Source organism: Ictidomys tridecemlineatus, chromosome 13 (assembly GCF_052094955.1).
Source record: "Ictidomys tridecemlineatus isolate mIctTri1 chromosome 13, mIctTri1.hap1, whole genome shotgun sequence".
NCBI classification, from domain to species: Eukaryota; Metazoa; Chordata; class Mammalia; order Rodentia; family Sciuridae; genus Ictidomys; species Ictidomys tridecemlineatus.
The window spans coordinates 91,800,225-91,827,619 of record NC_135489.1 but is presented as its reverse complement, the minus strand read 5'-3'; the positions used below and the strand labels follow the sequence as shown (position 1 = coordinate 91,827,619).

Below are 27,395 nucleotides of genomic sequence, written 5' to 3'. Positions count from 1 at the left end.
GCATTTCATTATATGTGGAAGTAACTCAAGGGTCCATGGATGGATGAATGAGTGGATACACAAAATGTAGTATATACATGGCATGGAATATTATTCAACCCTAAAAAGGAAGGAAATTCTGACACATGCTACAATATGGATGGACCTCAAAGTCGGGCTCAGTGAAATTGGCCAGTCATACAAATATTGCACGACAAACTTAGACGAAAGAACTAGAGGAGCTAAGTTTGTAGAGACAGAAAGCAGGATGGTGGTTTGGGCCTGAGACTTGGGGACGGGTGGGGAGTGGTTGTTCAGTCAGTATAGAATTTTGATTTTGCAAGATAAAAAGAGCCCTGGGGGCGGATAGCAGAGACAGTGACAGAGCAGTACAGATGGACCTAATGGCTCTGACCCGCATGCTTCAGCAGGAAGCCCAGCAAATCCCCGGAAGCCCTGGAGTTTTTAAATGTCTGAGCTTTGGTGCTATACCCAAAGTGACCATTGGCTTCTGTGTCCCTCTGCAGTAGGTGTGTTAAATGCAGGTGAAATGAGGCCAAGAAAAGTAGTCAGAGAAAGAAAGAGGCTCAGGAAAGAGATGTCAGTAGTAGGTTGATTCAATCAGAACTATGTATTGAGAACCCTTTTGAGCAATCTAATTTATAATTATTGATATAAAAATAAGCAAGACAGTCCCTGTCTTCAAGGAACTCAGGCTAAGAGAAGAGATGGTTTCAAATATATATTTCAGATTGTCCATGCCAGAACGCCCACTTCAAACTGACTTAAACAGAAATGGGAACACACAGGGCCATTCAAGTAGAAAGTCAATGCTCAATTCAGGGACCGACTGCAGTCAGGCAAGATCTCTGTCTTTCATAATGTTGACTTTAATTTATTATCAGGCTACAGCTGATGTCCCCAGCAGCTCCACACCTAGGAATCTTTACAGTCGGGGAATCTCAGAGGAGAAGGAGGAATACTTCTTTCTCCAGGATCCCAGCAAGGCTCTCCTTGTTTCATTATCTCTGATTGGCCCAGGTACCCATTTCCTAACCCGTCCCTGTGACCAGAGGAAGGGCATAGGACAGGCTCACGACCTGTACACCCACCGCAGGGTAAAGTCCACTCATCCTGAAGCCTTTAGGTAGGGCTGTGGCGTGACTCTGTCCTCCACGACTCTTTATGTTGAGACTTCATGGTGAAGAGGTGGGGCCTTGCCAGGCCAGGAAGAAGTCACTCAGGAGCCAGAGGCAGCCGTCACCTTAGGAGGTGACTAAGTTATGGAGGCAGAGTCCTGATGGATGGGACTAGCGCATTGTAAGAGGGCTTGAGGGTCAAAGGCTCGCCCTCTAGTCCCTTCTGCCATATGAGGATTCAGCACTGGTTCTCTCCAGCGGAAGTCACGGTGAGGCGCCATCGTGGAAGCAGAGAGTAGCCCTCACCAGGCACTGAACCTGCCTTGATCTTGGGCTTCCTGGCCTTCTGATGGATGAAAAATAATGTCTATTGTTTACAAATTACACATTCTGTGGCATATTGTTATAGCAGTGCAAAAAGACTAAAGCAGATGGGAACGGGGGATCCACCAGGAGGAAAGGATATTGTGAACAGAAGAAAGGTGCATGGATTCCGGGTGCTGAAAACAACAGCTGTCTACCGCATCTGGTATAAAAGAGGGTAGAGAATTAGAGAAGCATCACGGGAGTTCAGAGACAAGAGTTATTTCAACTGGGGGACCAAGGAAGTCTCTTGGAGCCGAGTGACACCTGAACTGAGTGGCAGGGTTGGAACAACTGAGGAGATAGGATGCTCTGGAAGAAGGAAGTAGCATGAGCAACAGTGAGAAAGCAAGACTACTGGGGGAGAGGGGACCAGAGAGCCTTCCCAGTGTAGAGAAGCAGCTGAAGTCAGCAGACTCAGTGCAAAAAAAAAAAAATCTGCTCCAGTGTCTTCCAGTGTGCTGTAGCGCATTCGTTCCGTGTGTACCATGACATAAAAAATTGGAAGGCCCCAGAAACATTTAAAAAGAAGGTATCCAAACGTGAGGAGTTAAAAAAAAAAAAATAGTGAGGAGTGAGCCAGATAGAACTGTGCATCTACCAGGGAAGTGGTGGGAAGGGTGGGTCATGCCTGTCTGGTGAGGAGGAATCACAGAAATGAGGGGTCCTGCAGTGAGGGTGGGCGGTTGGGGGGTACTAAATCAGGAAGCTTACCCCAGAAGCGGTCACCTGTTTGCAAACAATGAACCGCAATTTGTAAGCCACCTTCTCCTTCACTTTCTTCCCCGCCACCCCAGGCCAATTCTTATTTGAAACTGAAGCAACTTTTCTGTCACTTCACCCATAGGGGAGTGCCTTGGTCGTGAAACATCCTCCCAACCTGTAAATGCACAGGGGAAGAGATTCATGGTCATCCTTTTATGGATTTTTACCATTCTGCATATTTATGACTCTGAATCCACGTATCCACCAAGGACCACAGAAGTGTCACTCTAATACGGCCACACTGAAAGATTGACTTATAAAATGAAGATTTTTTAAAAAAAAACTCAGGTTTGGGCCCATCCAGTGCCACTGCACTCACACGTTTCCTGACTTTGAGCTCAACGTAACTGTGAACCCTCGGAAAAGCTTCGATGGCCTTCACGTCTGCACCAGAGATGGCGCCGAGTCAGAGACCAGCTCAGATCTTGAGCCATGGGGTCCCCTGGCATCAGCCTGGGTGCCAAGGGCAGGATTTGCTTTGGGGTCTCCTGGCTCTCCCCTCCTTCCCCCAGGGAATGCCCTTTCTCTCTCCCTATGGCCCGGTTCCCCTTCCCCTCCAGGTCTTCGCAGGCGACAGGGCTTGACTGCTCTCTCAGCTACATGTCATTGTCCTGCGTGTCACACAGCACTCTACAGCTTTTGTTCCCAGTGACTCCCCAGTAGATCATGAGTTGATCCAGGACTAGGGTGGTGTCTTTTTTAAAAAGCCCATTTCATTATGATCGCTCACACCATCGAAAACGCTATCATCACAGGTGAAGAGTAATAACACAAGGAATTATTCTGGAAGTTTCCTGATCTCTTCCCCTCTTGCACCCCTCCAGGGCACTCCGGAGACACGCCTCCCACCTGGGTTTTCCACCCGAGATTGTGAGATTCATTCCTGTTACCATCTGAGACTTGCTTCTTTCTCTTGGTAGAATTCCGTCCTAGGACCTCTCCACAAACTGAGATGGACATTTTGGTGATGTCCAGTTTGATGCTGTTACAAACAACGCTGCCGGAAACACTCTTGGGGGCATGTCCCAGGTCACCTACCAAAGGGCTTCTCCTGCAGGGATCCCTGGGAGTGGAATTCAGTGTTTCTAGATGATGCCAAATAGCCTTCCAAAAGTACCACCGGCGGCACTCCCCAATTCCGCTGTTTCCTGGTCTTGCTCCGCTTGCCCTGGTGAACCCTCTCCATTTCGCCAATCTGATGAGTATAAAATGGGCCTTCATGATGCCTTTGAGGAAAATAGCTTTTTCATCCTCCAAATCCCCAGCCCCTAGAGAGGACTGTGCGTCCAGCGGAAGCCCGCAAATCTTTCATTTGATGAATGAACAGCAATCATGAAATGTGACAAATAGCATAATACAGAAGAGCATAAAGAACATACTCATAAATTGTCCAAATGTCTCTCCAGTCTTCAAATCCAGTCGCAGAGCAGAATGACCTGGGTGTCCCTTTATTTCCACACGGCCGTTTTATTATGAAAAACTTCAAATATACAGTGAATTTGGAAGCTATTTACAACGAACATGCACTGTGCCCACCCCTAGGTCCTACCATTAGCGGTTCTCTATACCTGTTTTAGGCAGATTCTTTGTAAAACTATTGATTCCTCAAGGCTGAGGTTCTGATTCTATAGCTCTGGGATGGGGGCAAGGAATCTAATTTTGCTTCTTCAATTTTTCGACTCCCCTGTTGCTTCTGATGAGCAGCCTGCCTTGGAAACTACTGCCTTAAGGGACCCTTGGAGATAAATAAAGAAGACAGATTTGCAATTAGCTTAGCAGTGCTCATTCTTTGGCGGAGGGTAACATAGTGCTGGATGCCTAAAGTCATTTTCTTAGACCACCAGCATTCCTAGGAAGTTGTGCCAGCCTGGGTCAGTTTCCTGGAGGTGTGGACAGGTTCCTGGGGGTGATTAAATACCAAGAGGGGCCTGACTCCGGACGGCCCTGATTCTGCCCTCCCTGCGCCATATTGAGAGATGAACTTGCCCTTCAGATCCAAGCCAGCTTCTTTCAACATGTGGGTGCTGTTACGGACTGAATCGTGTCCCTACTCCAAACTGAACACAGTCACGTTCCGAGGTCCTCAGACACCTCAGAACATGACTCTATTTGGAGACAGGATCTTGAAACAGGTAATGAAGTTAAAATGGGGTCATTCCATTGGACCCTAACCCAGTGTGACAGGTGTCCTTTTCAGATGAGGATATTTGGACAGAGACACACACAGAGGGAAGATCTTGCGAAGACATAAGGAAAGAGGGCCCTGGACGAGCCAAGGAGAGAGGCCTCAGATGACACCCAGTCAGCCAGCACCTTTGTCTCCACTTCTAGTCTTTAGAAGTGGGAGAAAGTAAATTCCTGTTGTTGAGGTCCCTCCGACTGTCCTGCTTTGTTATGGCAGCCCTGGCAAAGTAACCCAAGTTGGAAGGGGCAGGGCGCTGGGGTGCGGAGGGCAGACCAGGACGGGCAGGCCGACGTGAGCCCCACCTCCCCTGCCCACTCCCTGCAACCAAAACAGACCTCTGTGCACACAGGAAGGTGACTGCTCCTGGTGCCCCCTGGGGGCTAATGGGAAACAGAAACGGGAGTCCCTTCTAGACCCTGCTCTTCAGCGGCAGCGTCATCAGAGCCACCAGCTCACAGCCAGTCCAGTGGCCACCGAGCCCAGGAAAATGAATGTGTTGAATATCTTATTCAGTCCAATTAGGTACAATTGGGACCTTGTGATGACTTGCCTGGCCTGCTTGAGGGCAGTGGGCCATTGTTCCTCCTGGCACGGGCCCCCACCACCGTCAGGCACCTGGCCACACCTATCCTCACAGTTTACCATGCCCTGGGCATGGTCTGCGCACATTCTTCATGCACCAGGCTGCCCTGCACTCTTCCACATGCTGGTCAATGGATCAACACGTCAACACTCATCCCATGTGTACAGACGTGGACATTCGTGTACCTTCAGTGCGTTCGTCAGGTCTTCGTCACTGTGACCAAAATGCCTGACCATAACGTAGATGAAGAAGGATTTTATTTTGGCTCAGGGTTTGCAGTTTTCAGAGGTCCTAGTCAAAGGTCGGCTGGCTCCATTGGCGTGGGCCTGAGAGGAGGCACAACATTATGGCAGATGGGTGTGGCAGAGGAAAGTTGATCAGCCCAGGGTGGCCAGGAAGCAGAGGTGAGGGGGCAGAGCCAGGGACAAGATCTGGTCTCTAAGAGCATGCCCCCAATGACCTTCTTCCTCCAGTGATCCCCACCTACTTACAGTTTCTATCTCCTCTAGGAGTCCATTCAAATTATTATCCATCAAGTGGATTAATCCACTGATAAGGTCAGAGCCTTCATGGTCCAATCGCTTTCTAGAAGCCCCACCTCCGGACATCACTACTTTGGGGACCAAGCCTTCGACACATGAGTTTTGGGGGTACATTCCAGATCCAAACCATCATACTCGGTGGCAGGAAGAACAACTTGAGTTTCATTTTTCTGGAGGTGGGGGTCCCTCAGGTATCTCTCTACCTATTTCCTCTTGTTCTGAAATTATCATCTGATCTTTTGAACACTACAAATACTTCCACTTGTCTCCGTCCTCCTTAGGGTTCCTCTGGTTTATATTTCAGGTTTCACCCCACTCCCTCATTTCCAAAATGTTTGTTCTATTAAAGTTCTTCTAATTCATACCACATCGTGTCTTTTCTGCACTGTGACCCTGTCCTCCTTCTTTTTGTTCTTGCTGTGTAAATAATTCCTTTGACTATTTTGATGCATCTTACTATAATTCATTTGTTCATGTCATCTTATTTCATGTCGTTAACAACCAAGCACCTTTAAATAATCCTTTCCCTCCATTCCTAAAAGCCCAAATATTACAAATTGGCTCAGTTTGGGAATATCTTCCTAATAGGGAAGAGGCAAAGGGGAACACGGAGCGGGTGCTGGGGCTAGGCATTTTAGGATGGAATCCCTGCATGGAACAAGATCACTTTTATGGGAGTTTGTGAGGAGCCGTCTGATCTAGAATCAAAGAATGGCCACACCCAAAGTGTGGCCAGTACGGTGTGGCCACTGACTGTGTGCAAGAGTGACATTCATCCTGAGGTGGAGAGCTTCTTAAATCTGGGCAAAGGTTTCTTCAGAGCCCTCAACTATTCATTTGAAAGCCTTCCAGTTGCCAGAGGTTGGGAAGGGCAAGGGAATGAGTGACTATGCTCAGGCACCCACCAAAGTGGGAGCTGGAGAAGAGGGAAGCTTAAGCTGAACCCTGGGTGAGCACAGAGGTGCGTGAAAGTGTGCGTGTAAAGAGTGTGGGTGTTACAAGGGAAACACTATCTCAAATAGCAACAGTGGTCAGAAAGACAAGCAGAGCCAGGGTGATCTTGCCCATCCAAAGATTTGCTTATGCCTATGAGGTGTGTTCTGGGACTGGTTTGAGTCTTTCTTTTGACCCCTCCTTCAATGCCTCCCAAATCTCCATCTGGTTTTACTCTGAAATCTCCAACATAGGAATTATTCCTTTGAGAATGGCTTTAAAGGTCCCAGTTAACTGGCAAAAGTATTGTCTAGTAGCCTCATTAGCCATTATTAATGCACAGAAGCCAATTGGCTTATCAGCTGGGACAGGCCCCAGTGGAGAGTGGAGCTGGAGCTGTCTGGTAGCCCTGTCCGTCATTAGCACCTCCATGCCAAATGGGCTGTTAGATTAGGCAGCTGCAGAGCTCCTTCTGCAAGAGGGGATGAGGCCTAAGCAACTTGAGAGGATAGAAGCAGCCATTTGATGAGGGAGACCACCCTGGTGAGGAGGCCCAGAGAAACAACAGGGTAACACAGAGTAACACCAGAATGCGTGTCACCAACTTGATGATTTCACACCTCAAGCGGCCCAGAGTGGAGAGAAGGGAGGCACGGACATCATTTGCAAAGACGGATTTCAAAAGAAGATGGGGGGCAGGCGGCTTCTGGGAGAGAGCATCTCCAGTGTGGTCCCTCCTTCTCAAACCTTTAGGTTCTAACACCTAAGGCTCAACGCTCCCTGCCTCACCAGCAGGCCTCTCTCAATTCTGAGAGTATTTAACTCTCAGACCAACCGGTCCCCATTGTAAAGCTTTGGGCTGCTAGATGAACACGTGCAGCCCCGACCCTGGTCTGGGTAGTCCCTCTCCCTCCATGCACTCTCCAGGCAGGGGACTGTGGAAAGCTCCTGAAGCTTCCCTCACTGTCCAGCCTCTTCCAAGTGCTTGCACCTAATTCTGTGTTTGTAATTTTGAGTTCCCAAAGAAGCCCCCGTCACCCCACAAATTGCTAACGCCTCAGGTCCTCCTAAACCAATGTCCATTCTGGATGATTGCACAAGGTTCTTCATTTTCACTACGGAAAGTCAACTCCACAAGCTTCACTGGAATTTTCCCACAAAGCGGGTAGACCCGATGACTTCATATTGTGGGCCCCCGCGAATGCCTGTGCTCGTGTGTTTTCCTTTTTCTTATCCCCTTTCTCTCTCATATTCTAGGCCACTCTATTTGGAGACAGAGGTCTTCACCTACCCACATTAAAGATGATTAGGTCCCAGTGTAGTGGTGCAGGCTTATAATTTCAGCTAATTGAGAGGCTGAGACAGGAGGACTGGAAGTTAGAGGGCAGCCAGGACAACTTAGGGCAACCCTGTCTCAAAATAAGATTTAAAAAGAGTGGGGAGAGCTGAGGATGTAGCTTAGTAGTAGAGCATGCTTGAGTATGAGGCCCTGGGTTCACTCCCCAATACCGTAAACAAAACAAAACCCAAAATAGGGCCCTTGGGTTTTGTTTGCTTGCTTGCTTGTTTGCTTGCCTGACTCTTGGGATCCACACTCAGTCAATACTCATTTGTGTCCATTTTTGACTGAAGTCAGTTGGTAGGACCAACCTAATTCACAGGTCTGCCCAGCATTCCAATGTTTAATTACTTAATGCATCTCAAGCACACATTCTGGAAACTCAAATGACCCTATTAAAGAATGGTACATCATCTTGGGGGAGGGGATAAATTGTAACTCCTAGAATTATTATTATTTAATAACCCATGTGTTTGGGCAAGCTCCCACACACACACACTAATCACAGTGTCAGCCTAGAATGAGGTGAGTAAAGTGTTGGCCTGTACAAGGCCCTGGGCTGGGGTGGGGGCTGGCTTTGTTGGAGGACCAGGTAGTTAACTCTTGACAGTCACAGCAAATTTTCACACTTTTCCCCCCTTGCCCTTGTAACTGGAATTCATCTTTATTCATAATGTGGTCCTTTTGAAACAGCACATCTCAGCTGTGTGTGAGTCTCCCCTGCCAGGGCTGAGCAGATAAAATTCAGGTCTTTCCTGAATAGGGCGTTGCCATGCAGGCGACAGGCCCAGAACGTTCTCAGCAGGATCCCCCAGCCCCTCTAACCCAAGCACCCAGGCTCTCTTCGTATGGGAAGGCAGCGTGGGTGGGAGCATTTGGGTGGCATACCCCAAAAACCACAGTAATTGGAAGGGAAAGGAGGCAAATATCAATTAGGGATTCCTCAGCCAGCTACCAATCTTGGTTTCCAAGCGACTCCACCTTAGTCCCTTCAGAAGTAGCGACTTCCCGGGGACGTCCGACAGAAATGACACGAATCCACATACATCTTGTCCTAGTGAACATATCCCCGGGAAACTCTGGTTCTGTGCCCGGCTTCCCCGGCTCCCTGTGGGCCTGTCAACTAGAAGGCTCCCAGCTTCTCCGCGCTTCCGTGGGAACGCGCGCAGGCTAGGGCTTTGCGAATGGAGCCCAGGACTGCTGGTGTTCTCCTGCAGTCCTCTGGGCGCCCCCCACTTCCCGGCCTGCTGGGGTTGCTGAGCTGAGCTTCCACGCTCCCCCAGCACCTCCTCCCCGCCGGGGTCCCGGCGAGACAATCGAATGTTAGCAAATAATGTGGCGGCGAGGGGCGCAAGGTGGGGAAGGCGAGGGAGACCCCCAGCCCACGGGCCCCCGCAGGCCGGGCCGCGAGGGGCGGGAGGGGGCGGCCGGGGCTCGCCGGAGCTCGCGGGCCGGGCGCCTCCCAGGAAGGCGGGGAGGGGAGCGCCTGTTTACCCAGGAGGGCTGTGCTGATAGCACGTTCCTCGAGTTTACTTTGCTTTCCTTGAGTTTATTGTAAAGGGGTAAAGTTTTCCGATCCGTCACGTGACCCTGACAGGTCCTGCCTATGGCGCGGCAGACCACCCACGCCGAGGGCCATGGAACTGCTTAATAGAAACAGGCTTGTAATTGTGAGTCCGCGCTGCACTCCGCCGAGAGCCTCCGGCGGCCCTGCGCGCCGGGGATTTTACACTTTCCGTTCCTTTTGTAAAGACGGAGGAGGAGGAGGAGGAGAAGACGAAGACCACGGAGAAGAAACCGACGACGACAGGGGAGACAAAGAGACCCGCGGCGACAAGGCCAGGGGGAAACGGAGGAAGACGGGGAGAAGACGGAGCCGCGGAGGACGAGGAAAGCGGGGCCCGGAAAAAAGGAATTGATGTGAAATCCAAGCCCAGGTCCGCGCCACCGGCACCCGCGCTCCGGGCAGGGTTGACGGCCGGCTATGGTGAGTGCAGCCGGCGCGGCGACCGCCGCCGCCACCCCGCCCGCACCCTCGCGCGTCCTGTGCCCCGGGCGGCGCGGGGACGCGGCGACGCGACGCGGGGCGTCCCGCGCAGCGGACAGCGGAGCGAGCCCCGAGCGCCGGGCGGGAGGGGCGGGCCGCTCGCGGCGCCGCGGATGTGGGGCTGGGTGGGCTGCGCCGCCGGGGCGCGGGAGCGCCTGTCCCGCGTCCACGCTCGCTCGCGCGCCGGGCCCCCGCCCCCGAGGCCGGCCCTGCGGGGCGGGAGGGGGCTGGCTGCCGGGGGCCCGGCCGGGGAACGGCTCCGGGGGGAATTCCCACGGAGGGGGTCGCCCGGGATCCCATTTTCACGCTTGAAAGGGTCGCCACCTTGGCTTCCGCTCATCAGTCTGGTGGTAGCTACTGACTCGCAAGTGGAGGCAGAGCTGGTGATGGAAGGGCCGGTGCGGAGAGTGACAGCGCCGGGGGGAGAGCCGGGGCGCAGAGGGAGCGCGCGCGGAAGCCACTTCTCTCCGCTCGGTGGAGCTTTGCCGAGAGCAGCTGGAGGGACGGCGCACGCTCTCGCACCCACACACGGACCCCTGGTTGAGTGGCACACGCAGGGCTGGACAGAAGCACCCTACCTAAATTCTGGGGTTCCAACATCCACCTCCCTGCCGCCGTTGGTGGGAAAAGGGTCCCAAAAGGCGCTTTGAGTTCACAAGGGGCCACGGGTGGAGAAGAGGTATGTGTTGACTCCTGCGCCCACGGATTCGGGCTATCCGGTGCTTGCCACCCATTAAAGAGGTGGGCGGGTATCCCAGAACTGAATGCGGCCTCAGGGGAGCCCAAGTCCTCACAGACCTGGTCCCAACACCAGGACCACCAGAGCCCAGAGACTGTGCCTCTGGGTGACATGTGCCATATCTCAACGCATTTAAGTGCACGTTTAAAATGACATGTAGTGTGTGGATGAACGTTAAGTCCAAAGTTTTCTGATTTCATTTTCTGTCACCCAAGAAGAACCATATGGAAGATGATAAGGAACAGAGACCTCTGTTTTTCTGGACCTGGAAGAGACGACCATCTTCCTCTTTTTCTCCTTCCTTCCTCCCTGGGGAGGAGAAATACAAAAGAACTAGCCATAAATAATAAAGTCCCACAATAGGCAGCTCTAAACATTTAATAATTGGATCGTTGAGGTCTTGAACTACTACAATAGTCTTTTTTCAGCGTTCTGTGTGTGTTCGGATTTTTTTTTTCTTTACTAGTTCAACATGCAATTAATTGCCTCCACAAAGAAAGACAATGCTTTTTGGTGTCATCTTTTGTTACTATAACTTATTATTTCTGGGTGGTACCTCAGGATAAATTGTTGCCTCAGGTGATCCTGTCCCTATGTTGGAAAACCAGGGGCTTTCAATTGTGTTTGTGTCTTCCAGTTGTCACCCATAGTCCTTGCACCAGGCTATAAAATATCTTTGAGTCCATGACTTTCAAAATTAAAATGTTGACTTAAGGTGGACACCCAACAGGCCCCACCATCTCAATCTGCCCATTTTCAGTTTGGGCTATTAGCTTCATTTCAAACTCACTGTGAGAGGTGTAATTTCTGGTTATAATCTAGGCATAATCTGACAAGCTATTTGAACAAGGGTTAGCATTATTTGAAATTATTTTTATGAAAAAGACTATTTTACAAATTATCTTCAATTTTCTATAGATAGAAAAATTGAAGAGGTAAATATGGATTAAAACGTCTTCCCTGTTTTTATGTTCATATCTCTCTCTTACACACACACACACACACACACACATACACCTTTTATTTTCTCCAGCCTCTGCCACAGTGTATAATGCCCTATTGAGACATGTAGGCGTGATGTGTAAACCGGATTAGCAGTATGAAAGAAAGACACACAATAAGCTGGAATTGTTTTACTTCCCTTTCATTTCTCATGCCTATATCTCTAATAAATTTGTTGCTCCAGAAGTGGGTCAAAGGGATCATGTTGCTCAGCTTCTTTTTCATGCAAGACCCAATGGTAGAGATCACTGAAATGAATGGTGTGCCTTCTGCCAAACGCAAAGCTTGATACAGATATAGAGAAAAACAGAGATGAGGCGGGGGATGGGGAAAATGTTCATAGTCTGGTCCTTTCAAGACTACATCTTTATCCATTAGAGTAAGGCAACGTAGCTAAGAAGATATTTGGGGGGCGGGAATCAATGGGAGCATCAATGTTATGTTTTCTTTCAAGTTTATTGAAAGCTTTGAATATTCTCTGTGCAATTGATGACATTCTTAGCAAGAGAATACCAGTCGCTTCTGGCATTGAGTAAAGTCTAATTCCCTTTTCAGGCTAGTATTTAAACCGGGAGTAATGAGCATAGATATTTCTGAGACCTTCTCAGGATATCTTCCCTCTGCTGCCCTTCCTTCCCCCCAGCTCACTGTAAGCTCAAAAAATGCCAGTGCTCCTGGTTTGTGTTGTAGACCTCTCATTTACTCCTTTGTGGAGTTGGGAGCAGCTTCCCATTAAAGGAGATCAGGGGTAATTAGCAGCATTATTTTGACAAGTTGGCTAGGGCTGCTCCCCTTCCTCCAGCCTGGGGAGGGGAGAGGAATAAGAGCAGGAAGCTGGAGGTGGAAGGGAGGAGGGAGGGGAGGCCAGCCAGTGGTTTTACATTTTGTGGATTTCTTTCCCCCCTCCTCCCTGAAATCTTTTAGACTCATTTTTTAACCAGCCCCTTTTAAATAAATACAAAAGCTGCCAGTGAAAACATAACAAGGCATTCTTAGGGAGCCAAGAAAGTGTGGTGGATGGTGGCATATTGGCTTGAATTGAGTCAAGACTCAACTCTTATCCCAGATACCTGCTTTAAACTGCTCAGGCCCTGGCCCATCACTCACATCCCATATCCTGGGCTCCCCATCCATAGATAGAATAGTACATCAAGTCCCTAATTCCTCTCTCCATCCTACCCTCTCAAGAATACTGTAGAGTGTAATGTCACGTTGTGATTCTTTAGATTTCTGGAATAGAGTTTTCAACTCAGTGGACAAAATTATAAATGGCCTTTGAGTATAAAGAGGTGAATATAAATTACTGGAATAATTTACCTCTTCATTCATTTATATTCTGTAGAAATTAGCTAAATTACATTGGATTTCAAAGACTCATTTGGTTTGATCTGAGAAACCAGTGGGAAGTTAAATCTCACTGTGGCTTCTCAACTCCACCAAGTCTGGCTCTCATGTTGCTTATCGTCGGAACATCCCCACACAAAGGGCAGATGTTTTATTTCAGGGTCATCTTCTCATTTGGATGATCTGATGTCATTTTTGAGATGTGTGTGGCATGGCCATGGCTATTGGAAGCATTGGAAGAGAGAAGGGTGGGGACGTGAGAATTCAGAGAGTGAGTTGAAGGAATCTGTTTTGAAATCTACAGACACCAATGAGAAATCGTGGGGCCCTGATGGGGAGAAAAAAAAATGTCAGTTTATTCATTGACATGAACTTTACTTGAAAAGGGAGCTGGAACACTTGGATCTTGCTTCTCAGAGGCTGGTAACCCTGCTGCTTGATAAGGCCCTAAGCTCTCACTTATTTGGTAACTCTCACAAGGGGAGCCTCCAGGCAGAAGGGCCATTAAAGGGACTGTACTCCCAGCAGACACCTTAGCAGGCCTGGCTCCTCCAATCAGCCTCATCTCAGGTCTGTGGAATCCTTGTGGTTAGTTGGAAGTTAACAAACCCGGTGTGGCGCAGCAGTCCCCTGCACAGGGCATGCATATTAAAGCCGACAATGCTTACAAATGTAAATAAGGGCAGATTGATTAGGAACAACATTATCGCTGGGAATGTGGCACTCGCATGCATCAGCAATGAGGCAAATTGGGGGCAGCCTCAGCCCTGACCACCCAAGTCGAGCAGGCTTTTACACTGGCTCCTCTTCCCTTTCTTAAAACGTTACAGAAACAAGGCCAATTAGATCCTCAAAGTAATTCATCTCTGTGTATGAAAAAAGCAGACCACAGGGGAAGCGGCGGGTGGGGGGTGGGGAGATTAAGATAGCGCTTGTTAGAGCGAGGCTGGGGATTGCGTCCTGGAACCAATGGGTAGAGTTTACAGGCCGAGACCATTGTCTGAGATGCTGAAAAGTTAACCTATCAAACAGCAGGCGAGGGGCTCAGGGCGCTGAAAACCTCGGGGATCAATGTTCAAAACATTTAGGAATTAAGTCAAACTGAGGGAAATGAGCCCGAGTGGAAGAGCCTTTGCCATTGAAATGGTGCACAGGCGGCCAGATCCAGAGGCTCTGCAGCTGCGTGCACAGTGATACGGAGCCATGACGTGTACATAGTCTATAATTTTACTCCAGAATTCCATAATCCAAGCAGTTATCGTGAAACTCCTGTAAGTAAATGATTGCGTGGAGAGGAGCTAATACTGAAACTTTAAAAAAGAACCAGAACAACGTGTTTATGGTCAGCAAGCCTCAAAAAATAAAAACAGGCTGACACGTAAAACTAGGGATAACCGCTCCCCCCCCCCCAGTCTAAACAACTTCCAGCAGCAAGTACGAAATGGTTTGACTTGAAATGTCTGCTCAGCAAAAGCTAACAAACCACTTTTCCTGTTCTATGCTATTTAGACCAGGGTTTTACTCCAAAATTAAACTAGCTATGTCTCGAGCCCAGTTTTCCTGCGCTATTACTTATTAAAGTAGTGCCATTTTCCTTGCACCGTGCTTGACTTTTCTTATGGATTTTTAGCAGCTCTTACCAGAGCCACTCACAAAAATCACGTGCTGCTTGGGAGTTGAGTGTTTTGAATTTCCGCGCTGGCCGGGTACTAGGGTCCTCCTCCTGATCCCGTGAACACCCCCCAAATGCTTCTGCCCTCTTTGTCCCTCTTCTCCCGGTACCACACATGTTTTACCGGCTCAGAATTCGGGGAGCAGGGCCTCCCAATAAAACCAGGAAGAGGGAAAAGCCAGAGGGAAAGTGGCGAGGCTAGGCAGGGAGGGAAGAGATGGAGGAGGAAGAGAAAGCAGTGGAAAGCGAGCAGCAGGAGCGAGGGGAAGGAAGCAGGGATCTGAGAACCGCCGGAGAGGAAGGAGGCGGCAGGGAGGGCTGGCGGACGGGCCCCCTGCGGCAGCCGCGTGCACCGCCCCGGTGGCCAGCGCGCCCAGCCGCAGCCCCTAGCGGGCCGCAGCGGCGACGCGGGCCGGCTGAATGGGAAGGCCCCGTGCGCGCAGTCATTGGCCAGCGGCGGGAGGCCGCGCGGGCATTGGGCAACGTAAGGGGGCCGGTCCGCCTTCAGGAATGTACTACGGCGCGTCCGGCACGTCCGTCCGCGCCGGCAGGGCGCGCGCCTCGCTGGGGTTCCCGGAGGCCGCGCAGAAAGCTAGGAGCCCGCCCGCCGCGGGCCCAGCGCACCGACCTTCCTACCTGCTTGGCCCGGGCCGCGCGGGCGCAGCGAGTCCCCGAACCCGGCGCGCGCATGCGGACGCACCCGAACGCGCGCGCGCGCACGGGCAGCTTAGCCCGAGGTCACGTGGCCGCCTGGGCTCCGCCTTCTCCCCCGCTCCTCCCCCTTTCCCTCCATCTGGGTTTCTTTCTTTCCTTTCTTTCTTCTTTTTTTTTCAATGAACACAGACCGTGTGCATCTTAAAGCCACACTGCCCCGTTTCACGGCTTCAGGCGGCTTCTCGCTACCGCGATTCCCTCTACAGTTCAACTCCGTAAAGAAAAAAAAAAAACAAAAAAAAAGAAAGAAAAATACTAAAATGAGACAGAATCCTGGGCTTGTGAATCTGGTGCCTACTTCAGGGAGGAACTTAATTTGGAAACGTAAGAAAACACATTCCACTATAATTTTTTTCCCCTGAAATAAAGAGCGTAGCTGTGTAGATAGTTCAATTTGTCTTTGACCCCAGGACCCAATCCAAGAGGCCGCGCGAGTTTTTTTTCCTCAACGGAAAATGAATCCCCGGGATATCTTGGTGACAGTAGACGCGGTTTCTGGACAAATTCTTGCTATCTGCGCACAATTTGTTTCGAATGAATCTGACATCAAAGCTTTTATTCTCTCCTACGTCACGCTACTATTAAATGTAACAGGATGCATACCGATTTTTTTTTACAAAAGCTTAAAACTGACTTTTTATAAGGACGCAGTTAACGTGCTCAGACTTATCCAAAATAATCAGGACTTTTTGTTTGTTTGTTTGTCAAGGAAACATTCCATTTATCAGCGTTGTTAAAAAAAAAGTTTCTGTTGTTTCTTTTACTAATATCACATTAAAGATTCAAGTTAAAACTCTTCTGCTTCCCTAAGACTGTTTCAGTGTCTGGATTCCACGTTTATAGAACACTGACTCCTTCAAACTAGCACTGTGTTGTCGTGGGGCTTTTCTGGGGGGCTGGGGGGGGCGGTGAGACGGATTTTCTTTTTTTAAAGGGTGGCTTTTCTCAACGTTCTTACTTTCCTCTTTAACTTTCCTTTTTGTTTATCTTAATGCGAGGCGTTGTTCCCTGCGAGAGCCTAAGTCTTGCCTTTAGTTATAAAAGAGAGGAGAGAAAAAAAAAAAAATCTGGCACACACTGGCGCACTATCCACCACCCTGTCATTATTGGTGCAGGCCCGGGAATTCAAGCCGGACCTCCCAGTATTTTCTACAGCTTGAGGCCAAGGTGCCTCTGAAAGGGTTTTCTTTGAGGAATTTCAGAAATTGTTTAAGCGCTTAAAAAAATATTACATATCCCCCCGTGTCTATCGCGAGGCAAATGCTCGTGTGTGTGCGCGCGCGTGTGTGTGCGCGCAAAAGGCGACTCACAAAAAGAAGACACTGTTGAAAAGAAAAGGAATAAGAAAGAAAGGAGGGGGGAGCATTCCTTAATGGAAGTATTGCATGCGAGAAGGTTGGCGCTCTTGGAGGCTCCCCCCGAAGCCGGGGATGCACACACTGGGGTTGCCTACCTGGGTGGTCTCTCTACTTTGGTGAGCTGTTGCTAAGCAGCTAATAATAGTCATGTTTGCTGAGTAATTTCTGCCCTCCGCGAGCCAATCGCGTCGCAGAAACCCAAGCCATCTGACAGCCCCGGGGGCGGGAGCTCCAGCCTTTTTCTCTTTCGCTCGCTCTCTCCCCCTCCACCCCCTCCCCTCCTCCTCCTCTTTCTCCAAATGGAGAGAGTTCTTTTTTTTCTTCTTCCATCTCATCTATTGAATCAAGGAGCTGCTGCGGCCGCTGCCCGCTGCACACACACAGAGCGGAGTCCCCAGGTCCCGGGAGTGAGAGAGGCGCGCTGCGCGGGGGCAGAATGGTCCAGCGGGTCGGCGTGGAGCACGAGAAAGCAAAGTCCGGGACCGAGCAGCCACCGCGAACCCAGCAGCCAGAGCCCGAGCAGCAGCTTCAGGAGCCGCCACCGCCAGCAGCAGCAGCCGCGGGAGCAGCGGCAACGGCGGCTGCCCGGGCCCGGCAGCGCTGAGACCCGCCGGGCACCCTCCGACCCCGCGGCGGCGGCGGCTCTGCGCTTGCCCTCCGCGGCCGCTCCGGCGACTCGCGAGGCGCCGAGGGAGCCAGCGCAGCCGGCGGGAGCTGCAGGGATTTGCTGGCGCTTTCTGCAGTGAAGGGGTCGCGGCGCGGGGCGGGGGGCGGGTAAGGGGAGTTGGGGACCGCGAAGAGCGCGGTGAAAGCGTCCGAAGGACAGGCTCGCTCCGCGCGCCGGCTCTCGCCCTCCCGCGAACTGGATGTGGGCAGCAGCGGCCGCAGAGACCTCGGGACCCCCGCGCAATGTGGCAATGGAAGGCGCAGGGTCTGACTCCCCGGCAGCGGCCGCGGCCGCAGCGCCTGCAGCGCCCGCCGTGTGAGCAGGAGAAGCGGCAGCAGCAGCAGCAGGTCTGTCAACCGGAGCCCGAGCCCGAGCAGCCGGCGGCCAGCAGCGTCCTCGCGAGCCGAGCGCCCAGGCGCGCCGGGAGTTCGCAGCGGCGGCAGCAGCAGCGTGCCGGGCCGCCCGGGAAGCCTCGGTCCCCGTGGCGGCGGCGGCAACGGCAACATGGCCTCGGCTGGTAACACCGCCGAGCCCCAGGACGGCGGCGGCGGCTGCAGCGGGGCCCTGGGCCGGACGGCCGGCGGCGGGAGGCGCAGACGGACCGGGGGGCTGCGCCGCGCGGCCGCGCCGGACCGGGACTATCTGCACCGGCCCAGCTACTGCGACGCCGCCTTCGCTCTGGAGCAGATTTCCAAGGTGCATTTCAGACTCTTTCCTCTCTTCTCCTCCCACTCTTTCCTCCCTCCTCCTCTTCTTTGGGATAGCCCCAACACACACACACACACACACACACACACACACACACACACACCCCTCCAGGAAAAGAGGCAGACAAGTGGGGATTGAAAAATTCAAACCCTCCCTCCGGTCCTGGGAGGAAAGGGCTGTCTGAGGTCCGCAGGGGGTGGAGGTGTGTGAGTGTGTGTGTGTGTGTGTGTGTGTGTGTGTGTGCACGCCCTCCCTGGCGTGCCTTTTCCGGAGCATTGGAAAGCTGTCCACAGTGGACCACCTCGAGGGCGGCCGCAGCACTGCCCGGCCCCGTGCCCCTGGCTAGGAGCTCCCTCCTTCTGCGCCCCTGCCCCTATTTGCAGCTAAACCCCTGTAACGCTGCCACATTTCTTAACATCTTGGAGGGGGAGGCGGAGTGGAGAGAGGCGGAGAGAGGAAGGGGGGAGGGAGCCGAAATAAAGGTGGTTTCCTTTTTTGGCAGCCGGTTTTACTTTTGTTGAGCATGAAATCTCTGCTCCCTTAAAAATTATCCTCGGAAGAGGACATCCCCCCTCTTCTTTCACATTTTTTGAGCCGCTTCTTTTCAGAACCTGATGGGGAGAGGGAAAGTTGTAAACAAATTGCCACCTTAAATCCGCGGTGCGGGTCTGCCGAGCGGTCGGGTTCATTGTGTTTACGAGGCTGGCTGAAATGTGTGGAATCCGGGGAAGGCGAGCACCCAGACGGGGGCCCACCGGGGCCGCGGCCAGCACCGGGGCAGCGCTGCCGCCGGGAGCAGCCTGTACCCAGCCCGGACCCCCGCCTGCGCCGGCCTGGGCCCTTCCCCCGTGCAGTCGGCTGTTTTGTTACGTTTAACCCGAAGGGAAGGGAGAGGAGGGAAAGATCCCTGTGGCTGCCCTCTTCCGATCACAAATATTGTCGTAAGTTGCAGATGGCTGCCCCACTTCCTAATTCGGCTCACACGGCGTCTTCCAAAGCTATGGAAGCGTTGGGAGTGAGCACCCGCGGCCGCGCTCACCACGTGGATGCCCACTAGATGCCACTCCGGACGGGGGAACTCGAAATATATTGTTCCGAAAGAGCGTTCGGCCCCTGTATCGGTCCTCTCCAGAGCACCCAGAGAAGGGTGATGGGTGGTGCAGGATTTATGGGAAAGCGGGACGTGGTTTGCTGCTGAAATGCTGGGCTCGGTCGCTGGGATTACGCAGCCCCTCCCTTCCCGGGTCCGGGGTGAAAATCGCCTGTGCAGAGTGGTTGTCTCTCTGCTTTGGCCTGCCCCTGTGTGTCGCCCGCCCTATCCCCAGCTCCCCAAGTCACACTCCAGGATGCTGTGCAGGCCACGCGTGGGGGCGCCCCTGCAGTCCCCAAGGTGCATCTCCCACGCTGCAGCCTGACTTTGATTTATGACCCGCCACCCCCCCTACACACACACACACACACACACACACGCCTCTCGCGTTCCCTCCAGCCTGGGTTCCAGCCCGGAGGGCGAGTCCCTGCGCCCCATCTGCGCGGGGCCCCCCACGGCTGTCGGGGGATTCTCAGGCGGGTACGCGCGAGCGGGCGTGGGCGCGCGGACCGTGACTACCCGGCCTTCACTCCTCCCTTCTGCTTCATTCCCAGGGGAAGGCTACTGGCCGGAAAGCGCCGCTGTGGCTGAGAGCGAAGTTTCAGAGACTCTTATTTAAACTGGGTTGTTACATTCAAAAAAACTGCGGCAAGTTCTTGGTTGTGGGCCTCCTCATATTTGGGGCCTTCGCTGTGGGATTAAAGGCAGCTAATCTCGAGACCAACGTGGAGGAGCTGTGGGTGGAAGGTAAGAGAGCAGCGCACGCCGCGGCGCCCGTCGCGCCCTCCCCGGGCCCCGTCCCTTCCCTTCCCTCCAACTGATGAAGATATTTGCCAGCACACACCTAGAGCCTGGCTGTGGCCAGCGAAAACCCCCTGCCCGCACCAGGGGGAATTGTTTATTGTTTGGGCGCCTGGCCAGGAGCCAGGCCCGCCGACAAAGGCCGCGCTGTAATCTGCTCGGGGCACTGCGCTCTGCTAGGTGTTGTGGGAGACAGTGGCGAGGGCGGGCCGGCGGGGGCGCGGGCCCCTCCGCGGGGCGGACCACTCGGCACGGCCGGGGGTCCGGGGCTGGCCACCGCGGCCGCCCGCCGCCGCCTCGCCCCGAGACGCGGCCAGGGGCAGGCCTCCGCGGTCTCGGCTCCCCCGCTCGGCTTCCTTCCCTCCCCCACCCCCACCCACCGCGTCCAAAGAGAAAGGAGTGGGGGGTGGAGAGAGAGGCCACCCCTCCGGCTGCTGGGAGTGTGCGCGGCCCCGGCGGCCGCGGCCGCCGCGCTGGGGAGGGCGGGGGGCGGGCGCAGCGCGGGCCTGCGGAGGCGGCGGCGTGTGTGGTCCTGTTTTTGGACAGCTTTCAACTCTGGGGGAAAAAAACATTTGTCTCAAGGTACAAAAAAAAAAAAAAAAAGGGGGTGGGGTGGGGGGAAGGAGTTGAAAAAAATAGTAAAGCACAGACTGGAACGCATGTTTGCAAAGTAGATTAATGTTTCCTCGCGGGTGGGAGCTTTTTAAATGGAATTATTCTGCGCGAAAGCTGTTTTTGCAGGCAGAAAAAAGAAATGTGTTTTAAGAACGCTGGCTGGAAGGGAGGGGCCCCGGGAGCTCTCCAAGGGGTTCTGCCAGGCTTTTATGCATGTTCCTCAATTTGGGGGTTCTTGAAGCCGGCCTTAGAAGATGAATTGTAAATTTAAAATAGACACCACCACCACCCACCACGGAAACCGTGTATATTCTTTTGGTGGTAAGAGTTTCTTTTAAAAAAATTTTTTTTCTTATCCCCTCTCCCCCCTTTTCTTGTTGGTTGCTTCTCAATGATCTTTTTGAAAAGAAAAGAATCACACTGTTTGGAAACATTTTAACCCCTTATATATTGCTCTGGGTATATCTCTACCAAGGGAGTAGGTGTGGAGGATTGAAGTAGTTATTCAGATATTTCAGACCAGACTTGGAAGAGAGGAGTTATTATGCATAAATTGCTTCAGTGATCCCTTTCTGGGTGGTGTTGGAGACTAACCTCGAAGAGTATTTTAATCTTGCAGCCGTTCTTGCAAGGATATGGTAGAGTATTTAGTTGAGAACTGACAATTAAAATAATAATCCAATAATTAAGATCAGAAAACATTCCTCCCTGAAGTAGCTTGGTAATTAATACAAGTGTACTTTGGATTGAATCCATTGGGCCATTTCCCTCAGTTGGGTGCTTGTCGTTGGTAGATGAAAGAAGGGTTTCATTGAGCACTTATTATGTCCCTAGCAAGGAGTTTACTGAGGGCACTTGCACTGAATTTGGGGGGATAGATGAAATGGGCCATAGAAGTTAAATGGAGATTTAAAAAAAGCTTCCATGGAGGTGGTGAGGAAGAACTGGGGATACCCAGAGAGAGAGGAGAGTGTTCTAGAAGGCAGCACACCACCCTCAGCAGGGCCTGCAAGAAGGGCCTGGCCATGGCCCCATCTGAGTGGGGCTTTCTGATGCCAGCCCTGAGTGTAAAGGGACATCCAGCGCAGTAACCCTGAGGCGGGGCTGCAGTGTAGAAGGCCTGTGATTGGCTGAACTAAGAGGGACTAACCTATGTGTTGCCAGTTGATGATGATGATGACAAAAAATGGTTTTGTGTTGTTTGAGCAATTATTTCCAGCAGACCTTTAATAATTAAAGAGGTTCTGTGAGTTTCTTAACCTAGTGTTATTTCCAGGAGGAAGTGTTTCTGGGTTGTCCAGCTCATTCCAAGGGCAGGGGCTCCAACTGCTGTAGTAAGTGGGCACTGGAGGTGCCATCTTCTTTGTTGTTGTTGTTGTTTTGTTTTTGCAGTGCTGGGGATGGAGCCTGGGCCTTGGGCATGCTGGGCAGTTGCTCTACCATTGAGCTGGGGTCCCCATCCTCTGAGCTCTTACTCCCTTTCTGCACAGGCAGTTTCATTGTGGTTCTGTGGTTCTTGGGACCTACTGAGCAGCTGCCATATGTTTTCATCACATGCTGTACAACTGAATACAGTGGCTCTTATTATCTTTATTTTGATAACATGACAGTTTCTGTGTTTTGTTTTTAACAGTTATTGCCCATCTTATAGATGAGAAGCTATGGGTCACTCCCTGTCTCTGTCCACTTTGCCTACTAGTGACTGAAGTCACTTAACCCCCTGTGGCCTCGGCCTTCATCTGTCATCCGTGCGTCCATTCATGCATGTGTGTATCCCATGCTCGCTTCTTCCCCTGTAGAGGAAGCAAGTTTCATAAATGCAGGTGAACTCCGCCAGGGAGATTGCCACACTAGCTCAACAGCTTTACTTGCTATATAAAGTGGAGGTAACTGTGGAAGACCTTGTTTGTGATCAAGTGAGCTGGGGGTCGCGTCAGCACTCAGTGGAATAGTTTGAGCATTTTCTCTCAGGAGTGAGAATTTCCTACTGCCCTGTACATATGACAGCAGAGGTCAGTGAATTAAATTGAGTACCACTGCCAAATTTAGGTTCCTTTTAGGTATCGGTCTCTTGGATAAACTTTATCACTGTGAGCAAAGAAGTCTGTTACAGGATGCTTTCTTAATCAAAACAGGAAAGTTTCCAAGCATGAAATCTTACATGAACTAGATTATTTGCTCCACATAGAAGCCAAATGAATAGAGCTTGCATATTCCCCTAGTTGAAAAGCAACCCAAGATAGGAAAGGGTAAGATTTAAAGGGAAGAGGGATGCTAAGACAGTTTGGAAAAGATGATTACTCTTCCTGTGATTAAAGAAATGGCACACATATGACATCCAGTTGTCTTTGTGTTTCTGTGTGTGTATGTGCACATGGGCTCCCTACTGCATTCTCAAATCTGCCCAAGGATATGTTTTAAAACAGCCAGCAAGTTGAGCAACCCATCTTGATAGGCATGTCTTTAATTTGACTTTTTGTACTTGAATGTGCTGGGGAAGATAAAGACAGTCTGAATGCATTAGGCACAATGTGCAGACCAGTATATACCACACCTGCACACCCACATGTGCACAGGTAGAGGAACTTTCTGGTTCTGTTAAAGTATTCCTGTAATGATCACCTTTTAAGAAACTGTCAGTTATGTCAGGTGCCAGCTTAGGTCTTGGGGTTATATTATTTGCAAGTCATTAATGTCAAACCCAGCTCACCTAGGAGTGGAGTAATGGTAAATAGAATTGGTGGAACGTGTTGTGGACACCTACCCTGAAAGAGTCACATGACGATGGCAGCAAGGTGGGACGAGGTGGACTGTCACTTAAAACTAGAAAGAAACACTCTTTCTGCACATGTTCCCTGTGCCTGCTCTGCACTAGCCCCTGCCAGTCCAGAGGAGGCTTGGTGAAAAGCCACAGACCCCGCCCTCAGGGGGACCTCTGCCCAGCAGGCCCACAGACACATTGTGGGCAATTGGCGTGCAGGGCGGTGGTGCCAAGATGGCACAGAAACCAGGGATGCCTTCTAGAATGGCCCTGGGGAGGAGGCCTGGGGCTGGAGGATGGGGTGGGGTGGGGTGTGTGGGGATGTCCTTTAGAAGGAACAGCATGAGCAAAGGCTCAGAAAAAAGGGTGTGGCCTCATGCCCTTTGCAGGGTCTTTGAGGTGGAGGTGGGAGCCTGGAGGCTTGGAAGGTCTGCGGGGCCTCCTGTGTGAGGTGTGTGCTGGGAGCTCTTCCTTGGGCCACTCGTGGCTTGTCTCATGATTTGTGCCATTGTATTTGGCCTCTGGTGTCCTCCCCTGGTACCAGTAGATCTCAGGACACAGATGGCAACGGATCTATTTCACTCTTGCTCGCTTCTCTGTTGGCATTTCCTATCAGTTTAGGGGTTCTGTCCCCCTGGCCCCCTTCATATCTATTCCCCTTCATGCCAGCCTCCCGCGCCAGCCCCCTCTCTGTCACAAGTTTGTAGTGAGACTCTCTGGGGACAGAGTGAAGGTTCATTCATCTCTTCAAGCTTCGTGTTTTTCCTGAGAGCTCGCCCAGCCCCTGGCCTCCCCTCTGCAGAGGGTGACAGCCTGGCGGGACTCCACCTTGCCTTGGTGTTTGGCCGTGGAGGGCTCTGAGGCCAGCATCAAGGCAGAGGGTGAGAGGTGTTCATTTTTTAAAAAAAAGAGAAATAGGAGTCTTTTATGAAAAAAAAAATACATGTGGATGTCTGTAGGGGCTCCCCCAGTTTGCCCTTGATGGCACCGTGCCCTGGTGTTCTTGAAATGAAGTTGGGTGCTTGGTTATAGGAGACCATTGAGACCCGCCCCCCCCTTCTCCCCTGACCCTCTGCTGTGAGTGGCTGTCCTTGAACCTCCAGCAGCATCCTTGGCCTCTACTCACTGGAGGCCAGGAACACCTCCTGCTAGATCAACTAAAATGTTTCCATGGGTTGCCTGATATCCAGGGGGGAAGTTGGGGCGTGATTCACAAAATGACCCCAATTGAGAACCAGTGGTTTAGATGATAAATAACTCCAAGAGTTGTGCAGAAGGAAAACATGGTAGCCTTAGGGCTGTCACTGTGCTGCTGTGGATGCGGAAGGGTTTTTGGTCTTGAAGGTAAACCTGCTATGCTATCCCTACGCTTAACCCTGGTCATTCCTTCCATGTCACACTACTAACTTTAAGTTTTTAATTTTTCTTTAATTAGAATGATGTTAAGTATAAAAACTTTAACTGCCATGAGGAGAGAGGGAAAAAGCTATGGAAAAAAGAAAACTTCATCTTTGAGTGCTTGGTGGGGGTGTGTGTGACTAATTTTGCATCAAGACCTGTTGCACTTGGTCTCAGTGGGCTAAAGGCTTTGATGAAGGGGACTTCCTAGAAAGCGTTCATTCAACACAGCACACTGCAGTCACAGCTCCTTCCCCAAGCTGGAGCCATGGTTAGCTCTGGTGTCGTTCTTGCACCCTGCTTTTGCCAGGGTGCCTTCTGGAGCAGGACCAAGGCAGGCGAGGGACTGATAGCAAAGAGGGACTCTACCAGAAGGGCAGAATGGGCCCTGTCACTACTGCCCTCCTAAAGTTACCCCCATTTCTGCTGAGTGGGCTGTTCCTTTGAGGACATTTCACAGGGACAGAAAGACAATGAAATGCAACATTCTTGTGTTCCCTGGACCCCTGCACTTTTTTTTTTTTTTTTTTTTTTTTTTTTATGAAGACCATGTAGATAGGGATTTTTTAGGTTCAAGGAGCAGATGCACACCACAGGTAGAAGCAATTGTGGTATTCCTTTCATACTTAAGAGTCAAAACTTGAAAATCCAATAGTAATTAACTTTAAAAAAAATATCAAATGGCAAATGCATAAATAAATACATCAATAACAAGTAGCCTCAGGTGCACAGGGCAGTTGATTGGCCCTGGGAAGCCACCCTGTCTCCCTGCTACCTGTTGTTGACCCTCCCGGAAGTTGGGTAGTGGGGTGTCTCTGATGCATACAAATGCTGCTTGGAAGTTCCAAAAGATGACAACTTCCAGATGTACCAGCCGACGGGGCCGCTTGTTTGGATTATGCGCCGCAGCTGATGCTGGATTAATGCTGGCTGGATGGCGGAGAGTTGTCTGGTCTGCATGGGGCGGTGTTTATGTTTCGTTTGGATTTCTCCCTCAAAGCTGACCTGCCCGTGACCCCCAGCGCCCTGTCCACTCAGGGCGAGCTGGAACACGTCTGTCCTTGCTGTGCTTCTCATTTGTGTGTGTGTGTGGGGGAGGCAGGGGGCCACAGTGCTGCAGGGAAAGGGGCTTCTCATGGGGCTGCCCTCCACGTGGTCCATGCCAGCCCTCTGCCCAGGTTGAACCCTGAAGAGTATGCCCACAGGCTTATGGCGTGTGTTCAGCTCGAAAAGTTCTGTTGGCTTTTAAAACAAACACAGGGAGATTTTTAAAACGATTTTAAAGGGGATCCGGTTTAATAGAAGCAGTTTTGCAGGATAGTATTTTGGCACTATTTGGATGCTCTTGGTGGGGAGCAAAAGTGGAGGGAGTTAGGACATCCCTAACAATTGGCCCACCTGGGTGGGTTTGCTCCTGTAGTGCTGTTATTCCCTGTGCCCCGGGGGCTCCCCAAACCTCTCCTGGTCCCTTCCTTCCTTCTCTTCATCCCACCCTTCCTTCCACTTTCCCAGCCACACCTAAGCTGCCCCAGCCATTCCCTCCTATCAGGAATCCTGGAGTTCGCCATGTGGAATCTGCAATGGCCCTACGTCTGGTTAGTCAGAGATGGACAGGAGGGAGTTTGAAAGTGGCTGTGGGAGACACTAGATGGAGAACTGCCCTTGCATCCTTGAGTTTCTCATGTTGGTTTCAAGACCAGCCCAGAGAGTTGCTTCTTGGGTGGGTTATTTTGGGCAGATGTGTGTCTCCTGCTGAAGGTGCCTGACATCTTTGTGGACTTTGGAGGTCACTTTAGAACCCATTATGTTCTCTCAGTGTATACCAAACCACCAGAGAGCATGAGAAATGTGTCTCGGTCCCCTGTCCTTCCTGTGGCCCATGAAACAGGGAACAGGAGGGTCCTGTAGCGTTCTTGAACTGCTGAGTAAAATAAACCAGGACATGGTCACCCAGGTGCCCTCCTTCAGGCCTTCCCTGGATAGAACCCCTACCCAAGCCCGTGGGTAATGGAGTTGGGTAGAGATCAAAGAAGATGGATGTTCTTATCCAAATGTTGGCTGACTCTGAAGCCTTGGCTCTTCAGTCCTTGTGCAAGGTCTTGGTTGACATCAGAGAGAGCAAAGGCTTTGCTAGTGGATGCACCTTGCCTGCTCTGGAGGAGGAAGCTCTTTGGAGTCTTCTCCATGGGAACATTCTTTAAAGATACAGAATCAAAATATAAACTCTCCTGTTGTTCTTTGCAGTCAGTCCCTCATTTGGGGTGCTTTATGATCATACTTCATAGTTTTTTTTTTTAATATTTTTTTCCTCTCTTTAGTTGGATTTAGGATGTTCCCACCCCTTACACTGCATTGCCTAATTTTGTCTACGTATGTACTCTTTAACTAGGTTTGATAGAGATAATTAGCCTTCCCAAACAGTAGAAGGCTATCATTGAGGAACTGCTTGACTATTGGGGAAGTGTTCAGGAATTCTGCATGTAAAATGATGCATCCTCAGCCCTTTCAGCAGAGACAGGACTATTGTGGTTTTGGGGGGCTTAGAGCATAGTTGGGAAAACAGTTCAGGAAACTGTGTCCGTGGTGGACAGTCATGTACCTGCTAATGAATAACAAGTTTGTTGTTGGAGAGATTTACAATGTGGAGGCAG

General features: G+C 51.2%; 1 protein-coding gene across 6 annotated transcripts in view; it reads left to right on the top strand.

The window, feature by feature from the left end:
- Positions 1-9,675: 9,675 nt before the first annotated feature.
- The window catches only part of Ptch1 (patched 1), a 67,061-nt gene continuing 49,341 nt past the window's right edge, over positions 9,676-27,395 (top strand). Inside the window, exons 1-2 of one of the 6 annotated variants that reach the window (XM_078030539.1) lie at positions 9,676-9,815; positions 19,724-19,916. In XM_078030539.1, the coding sequence (XP_077886665.1) occupies positions 9,813-9,815; positions 19,724-19,916 (196 nt within the window). In that variant the 5' untranslated portion in view covers positions 9,676-9,812. Of the gene's footprint in view, positions 9,816-16,961; positions 18,068-18,795; positions 19,021-19,444; positions 19,470-19,723; positions 19,917-20,460; positions 20,553-27,395 lie in introns of those variants that run through there. The other 5 variants (XM_021732971.3, XM_005334890.5, XM_078030541.1 and 2 more) reach the window with 5 other exon arrangements.